The following is a 10,903-nucleotide window of genomic DNA, read 5'->3' as shown; positions in this document are numbered from 1 at the left end:
TACTTATATCAGATAAAATAGACTTTAAAATAAGAGACAAAGAAGAGCATTACATGATGATAAAGTGATCAATAAATCAAGTGATCAATAAATGATAAAGTGATCAATAAATCAAGAGGACATAACCTAACATATTTGCACCCAACATAGGAGCACTTACATACATAAAGCAATTATTGACTGACATAAAAGGAGAGATCAACAGTCATACACTCATAGTAGGAGACTTTAACACCTCATTGACATTAATGGACAAATCTTCCAGGCAAAGAATCAACAAGAAAACAATGGGCCTAAAAGACACACTAGACCAAATGGATTTAATGGTATTTTCAAAGCATTTTTACCCCAAAGCAGCAAAATATATATTCTTCTCAACTGCACATGGAACATTTTCTAGGATAGACCACATATTAGGACACAAAACAAGTTTCAATAAATTTAAGAAGATCGAAATCATATCAACCGTCTTCTTTGATCAAAATGGTATGAAACTAGAAATCAACTACAAGAAAAAAAACTGAAAAATACACAAACACATGGAGGCTAAATAGCATGTTATTAAACAATGAATGAGTTATTAATGAGATCAAGGAGGAAATCAAAAGATACTAGAAACAAATGAAAATGAAAAGACAATGATTCAAAATCTATGGGACACAGTGAAAGCAGTCCTAAGAGGAAAATTCATAGCAATATAGGTCTACCTACAGAAACAAGAAAAAGCTCAAATAAACAATCTAACCTTACACTAAAAAGAACTAGAAAAAGAACAGCAAACAAAACCCAAAGTGAATAGAAGGAAAGAAATAATAAAGATCGGAGTGGAAATAAATAAAATAGAGTCTATAAAAATAATACAAAAGATCAATGAAACCAAGAGCTAGTATTTTGAAAGGATAAACAAAATTGACAGACCCTTAACTAGACTCATCAAAGAAAAAAGAGAGAGGACTCAAATAAATAAAATCAGAAATAAAAGAGACATAACTATGGACTCTACAGAAATACAAAGAATCATAAGACAATACTATGAGCAATTATATGCCAACAAATTGGACAATCTGGAAGAAATGGACAGATTCCTAGAAATATACAATCTCCCAAGATTGAGTCAAGAAGAAACAGAAAATCTGAACTGACCAATTACCACAAATGAAATAGAATCAGTAATGAAAAACTTCAACAAAAAAAAAAAGTCCTGGACCAGGTAGCTTCATAGGCAAATTTTACCAAACATTCAAAGAAGAATTTGCACTTATTCTTCTGAAACTTATCCAAAAAATTAAAGAAGAGGGAAAGCTTCTAACTCCTTTTACAAGGTCACCATTACCTTGATTCCAAAACTAGACAAAGACATTACAAAAAGAGAAAACTGTAAGTCAATATCTCTTACGAATATTGATGCAAAAGTCCTCAACAGAATATAAGCAATCCGAATTCAGCAATACATTAAAAATATCATACATCATGATCAAGTTGGATTTATTCCTGGGATGCAAGGTTGGTACAACATCCACAAATTAATTCATGAGATACACCACATTAACTAATCAAAAAATAAAAACCATATGATCATATCAATAGATGCAGAAAAAGCATTCAACAAAATCCAGAATACATTTATGATAAAAACTCTCAGCAAAGTGGGAATAGAGGGTATATACCTCAAAATAATAAAGGCCATATACGACAAACCTACAGCTAACATCATATTCAATGGAGAAAAACTAAAGGCATTTTCTTTAAGATCAGGAACAAGATAAGGATGCCCACTTTCACCACTCCTTTTCAACATTGTATTGGAAGTCTTAGCCACAGCTATCAGACAAGACAGAGAAATAAAAGATATCCGAATTAGAAAGAAGTAAACCTTTCGTTATCTGCTGATGACATGATACTATATAGAGAGAACCCTAAAGATTCCACCAAAAAACTGTTAGAACTGATCAATGAATTCAGTAACGTAGCAATAAATATTCAGAAGTCAGTAGCATTTTTATACATCAGTGATGAACTTTTGGGAATAGAAATTAAGAAAACAATCCCATTTACAATTGCATAGAAAAACTATAAAACACCAGGAAATCAAATTCACCAAGGAGGTAAAAGACCTGTTCTGAGAAAATTATAAGTCATTGAAAAAGAAATTGAGAAAGATACAAATAAATGGAAGCATAAACTGTTCTCATGGTAGGAGGAATCAACATCATTAAAATGGCCATACTACTCAAAGCAATCTATGATTCAATGCAATCCCTATCAAAATACCAATGGCATTTTTCAGAGAGCTAGAACAAATAATCCTAAAATTTACATGGAACTATAAATGATCCTGAATAGCACAGCAATCTCGATAAATAAGAACAAAGTTGGAGGTATCACACTACCTTATATCAAACTATACTATAAGGCTACAATAATCAAAACTGATGGTTCTGGCATAAAAAGAGATACATTGATCAATGGAATAGATTAGAGAGCTCAGAAATCAATCTTCGTCTATACACTCACTTAATATATGACAAAAGAGGAAAGAATATACAATGGGGTAAAGACAGTCTCTTCGATAAATGATGTTGGGAAAATTGGACAGATAAATGCAAAAAAAAGAAACTGGACCACCTTCTTACACAGTATACGGGAATAGACTCAAAATAAATTAAAGACTTAAGTGTAAGACTACAAACCATAAAACTTCTAGAAGAAAATATAAACAGTAAACTCTCTGATATTACTAACAGTAATTTTTTTTTTGGGGGGGGATATATCTTCCTGGGCAAGAGAAACAAAAGAATAAATAAACAAATGAGACTGCATCAAACTAAAAAGTTTTCGTACAGCAAAGGAAACCATCAACAAAACTAAAAGATAGCTTACTAATTGGAAGAAAATATTTGCTTATGATACATCTGGTAAGAGGTTAATATCCAAAATATATAAAGAACTCGTACAACTCAAGAACAAAAAAATCAAACAATCCAATTTAAAAAATGGTCAGAAGACCTGAACGGATACTTCTTCAAAGAGAAAATACAGATGGCTAATAGACATATGAAAAGATGCTCAAGGTCACTAATCATCAGAGAAATGCAAATTAAAATCACAATGAGGTATCACCTCACACCTGTCAGAACGGCTATCATCAATAAATAAAAAAACAAAATGCATTGGAGAAGATGCGGAGAAAAGGGAACCCTCATACATTGTTTGTGGAATTCCAAATTAGTGCAGCTGCTATGGAAAACAATATGGAGTTTCTCAACAAATTAAAAATGGATATACCTTTTGACCCAGCAATTTCCCTTCTGGGTATTTATCCAAGAAAAACCAAAAGAATAATTTGTAACAATCTATGCACCCCAATATTCATGGCAGTACAATTTACAAATCGCCAAGATATGGAAGCAACCTAAATGCTCATCAGCAGATGATTATATAAAGAAGTTATAGTTTATATATACAATGGAATAGTACTCAGCCGTTAAAAAAATTAAATCTTACCATTCACAATGACATGGATGGACCTAGAGGTTATTATGCTCAGTGAAATAAGTCAGACAGAGAAAGATAAATACCATATAGTTTCACTTATATGCGGAATCTAAGGAACAAAAAGAACAAACTAATCATGAATGAACACAAATATAGTGGACTATTTGGTGATGGACAGAGAGGAGAGGGTTGGGGGCTGGGAGAATGGGCCGAAGGGTTAAAGAAGTACAAATTAGAGGTTGAGAGATGGTCACGGGGATGGGGAGCATGGCATAGAGAATGTAGTTAGCATTAATATATTGGCTAGGTGGAAAACCAGAGGAAAGAAGGAGCAATTAGGGGGATAGTTTTATAAACTATATAAATTTAAAACTAATTAAAATAAATAAATAAATTTAAAAAACATGTACTGTATATTTGAAACTAATTAAAATTAATTAATTAATTTTAAAAAACGTTACAGAGATAAAACCCAAATTTAAAGCTAAAAATGGGATTTTCATAGCCAGAAATACATAATCAGAAATACAGTGAAAAGTCCAGAGAAACCACACACACACACACACACACACACACACACACACACACACACACACACACACAAATCATGGAAAATTATATATATGAAGAAAAATAATAAAATTGACAAATACATAATTCATTAACAGGACAGAACAAGTAGATTTGAAAAATATTTAAAGATTTATTTGGAAAAAAATTTTCTATGTAATTATTGATTCTGAGATCAAGATGATATGTCACTTTCATAGAAATTTGATACTGGGTATTCAACTAAAAGAAATATTCTTATTAATACCAAACTTCATAGGTAAGAAAGAACTTCTTGAACATCTCTTTAGAAAAACAAACTCACATAAAGTAAAAAGATATCATGTTGATATGTGATTTCTCTGCCTTATCTTTCAATGCCTAAATGTAATATCAAGTCTAAAAAGTCCTGAGGGAAACATTTTAGACTCAGTCAGAGACTTTCTTCTAGTATAAGAAGAAAACAGGTGGCTGTTTTCACCACGCTCAGGGAGTATAAACTACATAAGCCTCTTTAGTGATGACATACAGAAAACAAAGTGATGAATGGAAATAACTCGGGAATGAGAACCTATGTAAAAAAAAAAAAAAGACTAAAGGTAACCACTAAATGCATTTAAACAGTATTCCATGTTCTATAACTCAGTGAATGATGTCATCTTCCTCCAGCGATGCTCCTAACTAAAAACTTAGAAGTCATTCTAGACTGCTGCACTTTATATGATGAATTGGTGGTGAGGGCTAAATAATGGAACATTTTTAATGTTTTTCAAATCTACTTCCTCCTCTTGAATCTCACGATTTCAGTTTTGGTTCAGGTCTTCCTCATTTGTTTGCCCGAATTACTAAAGCAGTGCTCCAACTGCTGCATACTTTATCAGTTTGATCCATCTTCCTCAAATTACTTAAGTAATCTTCCTAGTACATAAATCATATCTCTATTTCCCCTTTCAGTGATACCTCGCTGCCTTCAAGATGAAGTCTAGTCTTCTCTGTAGGACATAGCAACCTTTTCTAGTCCAACCCATTCTTAACTTTTTCAACCCTGTCTGTTTTTACTACCACCCTCATACTGTATGTTCTACCCATAATTTCCTGGAAGAAACCTCTGGTGACACCTCTCCACTTCATATATGGTAATGTGCTCTCTCTTAGGTGATTACTGAGTTTCTTAGAAACACCTTTATTATAGGATTATCAAATAGCTTATTGATTAAATGTGCATCTATTTCCATGTGCTACCTCACATATATCACCTTTAAAAAGTCACAATCCTCTAGTAGCCTGGCTAATTTTGGCCTCTTGGCCTGTCTAAAAAATATTGTTCCTTCAAGTCACATTTCAGCTCCGTTGTGAGAGTCTTTCACATTAACCCAGTCCAAATTAAATGTCCCAGTCTCTAATTCCCCCCATCACTAAGCTTGTACTTCTGCTTCTAGTTCATGTTGTAGTATGCTTTGCATAAGTGTTTGCTGCACAAACATAAATATCAAGAGTGGGTAAGTAGTTCTTTATTCATCTTTGTATTACCCATGGCACCCAACATTATACCCATGGCACCCACCATTATACTTTGGTAGGAGCTAAGTAATTTTAAGCCTTAGAAGGAATATGAAAGTAGGCACCAGCATAAAGGATCCTCCAAAGTCTCAGAGCAAAAAAAATCTGAAGGAGAAGAAATACATAGAAAATTTTATTTCCATAATGGTGAGCTTCATAGTAGAGCCAAACAGAGGGTACTCATGAAATACTTCACTCATAGTGAAGAGGTAAAGAATTCTGGATGTTCTTGCATAGAGGCTTTTCTCTAGGATAAGTAGGTTAAGCATTTCTGTTAGTAGAAGCCACACTTTATCATTCTTCAGTATAATTTAATCTGTTGCTGGCAATATCCTATTAACATAACGATCCTCTCAATGTAACCCATTTAAAACACAGTTCATGAGACTTTTTATATTTAGAATGAATATGATCACTATTAATATGTTCACCCCATATCAATGTAGTACATATATCTTAGCAATTAATGCTGGTTTTTCATACATGTTATAAATGGTAATATTTCTATTAGTCTACATTTCTTTGATTAGCTTCACTGTTAAAATCAATTCATAGAAAAAATTAGGAACCCCTAATTCACTCATGTTAGTTAGCATTTCTTTAAAAGTTCTCAAACAACACGTCAATCAAAATTTGACAAAATTCCATGCCATATAAGAAAAAAAGACATTTTATATTTTAATGTTTTTATTAAGATTTTGAAAAAGTAAATGGTAGTTCGTAAAGTATACAAGTCTCAAATGACTAAAACTTATTTTCTTAAAATTGAAGTATTAAAAGTTATTTTATAACATGTGTTTAAGCCAAAGAGGAAAATTTTAGGTCAAATTTCTACTTACCCAATCGATTTTATCCACATTCCAATATTTTTTTAAATCCCGAAACTGTATTAACATTCCCTTCAGTCCCACGACAATAATACTTGCAAGAACACACTACAAATAAGAAATAAGTTGATGAACAAACAATATAAAGATTTTAATCTAAATTTAAAAGACTAAAGTTATTTTTATTCATTTGTTTTTAAAATATTTACTAGAGAAAAGCAATCACCATTTAGAAGAATAAAATAATATTTATTTTGTTTAGGACTAACCTATTTCAGGAATATAATGACAATTCTAGAAAATCACAGGGTAGAATTTGTGTCATTCTAAAAAATTAGGAAGAAGGAAAAAGAAATAAATGATAAGGATGAATGTCATAATGATTGCTATATGTCCTCTTAACTTTATAATAATTATTTATAACCATTTGTTTGAAGTTTGTTGGTTGCAGAAATTAAATATATCATGTATTTCTTTACAATTGTCTTGAGTATCAATTATATGGTTTCACCTGAAGGTATTTATAACTCTCTTGAAAAGTAAACTTAATTATTGAAAAATCCTCTAGTGGAAATGATTTAATCTCACTATATAAATGAAGAATTAGAACAAGAAGGGCTGAAACTGTCTCTGGCTCTATGAAGACCAGGATCTTACTTGTGTAACTTTCATGCCTCAGACTTATTAAAGGCAAGGTGAACCACTGGTACTAGTGTTCTGAGTCACTTTTTATAAATATATGCTAAAGGTGGCAAGATGCATTCTGTTCCCTACTCTCTTGCCCACTACACATTTTTTAACAGCTCAAGTTCTGATAAAATTTTTCTCTTTAAATGAGCACAGAATGAATCGAATTCCATTATGCTATTTTTATACAAGAGCCTAATAATTAGAAAATAGTCATGGTACCCTCGCATTCTTCGCCTATCAAATGCCATCTTTTTCCATTTCTCCTTCATTAACTCATTAATTTTGTCACATGAATGACACATGAATCATTAATGGGTGACACATTAGGATCATTGAAGTTACTCTTTTAAGAAATGTTAATACACAATAATTCTCATTTAAAGTAAACTTAAAAAGTAGATCATGAAAATGGATTACTGTACCATGGGAAGCCAGTAAAGCAAAGGTCCTATTGCATAAATGACCATCAGGACGAAAATGCAAGATATTAGACAAGCCACCTGTAAAATACAAGACATACAAAAAAACCTTGAACTTTCTTATTATTCCAAAGTTATAGGGGGAAAATATAATTCTTAGTTTATCTTGTTTAGAAGAGATAAGCTGTAGGCATGTGATTGTTAAATTGCATAGGATCATTATCTATATTTTGCAACTGACAGAACCCAAACATAAGAGCTGACAAACTAGTACAATCAAATTAAGTTAATGACAAGAGAAAAGTAATTCCACACTAAGAAATAGGACATCATCAACTTTTACCAAACGTTACATTGATGGCTTTTTGTAGTTGTTTTATGGTGAAGGTGGCACTTTAATTAAAAGCCTTTTAGCCTGCTGTTCAGCTTGACTCCTCTGCTCGCTTCCTAGGGAGTTGTTTGGGTAATAACTGAGTACTCAGTTTAGGGTTTTTCTTTGCCGATGATAAATTTTCTTTCTTTTTTTTTTTTTTTTTGAGAGAGTTATTTGTTAGGAAGCACTCTCATATGAAACAGTTATATGGAATATGGGAGAAGTCTCTGCAGTGAATCAGACTTAATTTTATTAATCCTGAAAAGTCACTAGTATCTTGTTCTAACCAACTCAATCTGCCGACAAAAGACAATTCAAATCACATGACTCCTAGCTGTGCTCCACTTGATGGAGAACCTGATTTCACATAAGCAAATATTCATGACTAAACAAAAACACTGGGCCAAACTATCAGTCTAACAGGAGAAAAAAAAGACCAAAAAGCTGACTAGAATATCATTATAAAGAAATAAGAGTGAATCGGGACCTATTCGAATGGCTAACATTAAAAATAAGTATATAAACAAATAAATAATCAATTAACATTAAGGGCTGGCAAGGGTTTAGAGCAACTAAAGTTCCCAGACATTGCTGGTAGGAATGGAATATGGTGTAGCCACTTTGAAAATAGTTTAGCAGTTTTTTATGAAGTTATGCATATACTAACTATATATCCCAGAACTATTTAAGAAAAATAAAAACATATGTCTATGCAAATATGTATATGTGAATACTTATAAAAGCTTAATTAATAAACACTAAAATTTGTAAAAAGCTGAAATGTCCATTAATTGGTAAATAGAAAAACAAATTGTGGTATATTATTACAGTAGAATACTATTCAGCAATACAAAAGAACAGGCTATCAATGTATGCAACAGCAGGTATGAAACTCAAAACTATTAACTAAGTGAAAGAAGCTAGACACAAGTTTCTTCCATATTTAGTGGAACTTATTGCCAGCACTCCCTAGCATATAAAGGAGAAAAATCTCTTTGTGAGAATTAAGTCATTAGAAAACTAAAGATTGCCTATAAAAAAAAAGTTACAGTGCATATCAAACTGACACTAAACTGATAATTTAGTAATAACTGATGATTTTATATGATAAGAACTTTTAAACAAAATATTATGCCTACAAGAGACTCACTTTAGACTGAAAGATACTCACAGACTGGAAGTCAAGGGATAAAAAAGATATTCATGAAAATGGAAATGAAAAAAAGATCTGGGATAACAATACTTATACCAGACAAAATAGACTTTAAAAGAAAAGCTTTAAAAAGAGACACAGAAGGACCCAGTAATTCCACTTCTGGGTATTTAACTGAAGAAACCCAAAATACTACCTTGAAGAGACATGTAAATCATGTGTTCATGGCAGCATTATTTACAATAGCCAAGATATGGAGGCAACCTGAGTGTCCATTAATGGATGAATGGATAAACAAGTGATATATGTGGGTACGTATATACATACACATATTGGAATACTACTCAGTCATAAAAATAAATAAAAATTAATTAATTAACTAATTAATTAATTAATAAGTGAAAAATGAATGAAACCTTGCCATCTGCAACATGTGGATGAACCTAGAGGGTATTGTGCTGCATAGAGTAAGAGAAAGACAAATACTATATGATTTCACTTACATGTAGAATCAAAAAACAAAATAAACAAAACAGAAACAAACTCGTAGAAACAGAGAACATTTTGAGGGTTGCCAGACAGGAGGGGGCTTGAGGAAGTGAAAGAGGGGTAGTGATTAAGAAATACATATTGGTAGTTACAAAATAGTCATGAGTGTGTAAATTATAGCATAAAGAATATAGTCAATAATATTGTAATAACTGTGTACATCTTCAGCTGGGTATTTTCAAGGTGATCACTTTGTAAGTTATATAAATGTCTAATCACTATGTTGTATACCCAAAACTAATATAATATTGTATGACAACCATAAAAATAAAAAATATTTTGAAAAAAGATAAGTTTCTACAGAAATATTGATAATATTTAATGAGTCGATTAGTGAAATAATCAACAAATATAAGGTTTTTTAGTTAGTAGTCCTTAGCCTAAGAGTTGAAGAGTTTTTAATTCTTCTAGATTGATTTACTGGGTATAAGTCTAGTCCTTTAAAGATATAGAGCTATCTAAGGAATTGTTTTATGAAGTCTTCACACACACAAAACTGGTTTCATAAAGAGCCTATTTATAACAAAACTTTCAAGACTTGGTTTATCCAGTGCCTTCAGCAAACCATTTCAGTTCAGTTATCAGTTATACCCACATAAACTTAACAGTTGCCATGCTAAAAGTCTAAAATGATTACTATGGGAAAACATCCTTTATTTGGATATGCACATAACAGATTCCTTCTCTGTGGAATTTTTTTCATCTTTATTGAAATTTAATAGACAATTAGTTGCTTGTATTTACATTTTACAATTGAATGAGTTTTTTCAATTATAGTTGGCATACAATAACATACGTTTCAGTTGTAAGCATAGTGATTAGAGATCCACATAACACACAAAGTGATCACCCCACTAAATCTAGCATCCCTTTTTCCCCTTACATATTTATTACATTATTTTCCTTATGCTACACTTTATATCTCCATGTCTATTTTGTAACTATCCATTTGTACTTCTTAATCCCTTTGCCCTTTATTTCTCTGTGCAATTTAATGGGAATTGTTGAACAGATTAGTGACCATCTCAACAAGCAGAACAGTATAAAATACTCTGTTGCCAAGCCTTATTCCCCTGAACTACTGTTTTATTATATTTCTTTTATTTCTTCAGAAATCCGATGAATAGAAAACCATGCCGAAAATAACTCTTAAATGGAAAATCCTTAGAAAAGTTCTGTTGTTCTAATCATTCAAATGTATGGCCTTTGGAACAGAGAAGACCTCTTCTCTATTCTTTCCCTATTAATTAGAGAAATGAAAAAAGAAAAGTAAGAAAAATTCCAGATT

General features: G+C 31.6%; 1 protein-coding gene across 8 annotated transcripts in view; it reads right to left on the bottom strand.

Annotated features, from left to right (window-relative positions):
• The window catches only part of SLC26A7 (solute carrier family 26 member 7), a 139,181-nt gene that overhangs the window by 51,507 nt on the left and 76,771 nt on the right, over positions 1–10,903 (bottom strand). For all 8 annotated transcript variants that reach the window (XR_005653639.1, XM_039866384.1, XM_039866386.1 and 5 more), the window contains exons 10-11: positions 7,544–7,621; positions 6,444–6,539 (exon numbers count right to left, since the gene is read on the bottom strand). Coding sequence is in view for 7 of the 8 variants with exons in the window: in XM_039866384.1 (XP_039722318.1) it covers positions 6,444–6,539; positions 7,544–7,621 (174 nt within the window). In the remaining variant the exon portion in view is untranslated. The remainder of the gene's footprint in view (positions 1–6,443; positions 6,540–7,543; positions 7,622–10,903) is intronic.

Source organism: Pteropus medius, unplaced genomic scaffold (genome assembly GCF_902729225.1).
Source record: "Pteropus medius unplaced genomic scaffold, Ma_sr-lr_union100, whole genome shotgun sequence".
NCBI classification, from domain to species: domain Eukaryota; kingdom Metazoa; phylum Chordata; class Mammalia; order Chiroptera; family Pteropodidae; genus Pteropus; species Pteropus medius.
This window is presented reverse-complemented; position numbering and strand designations above follow the sequence as displayed.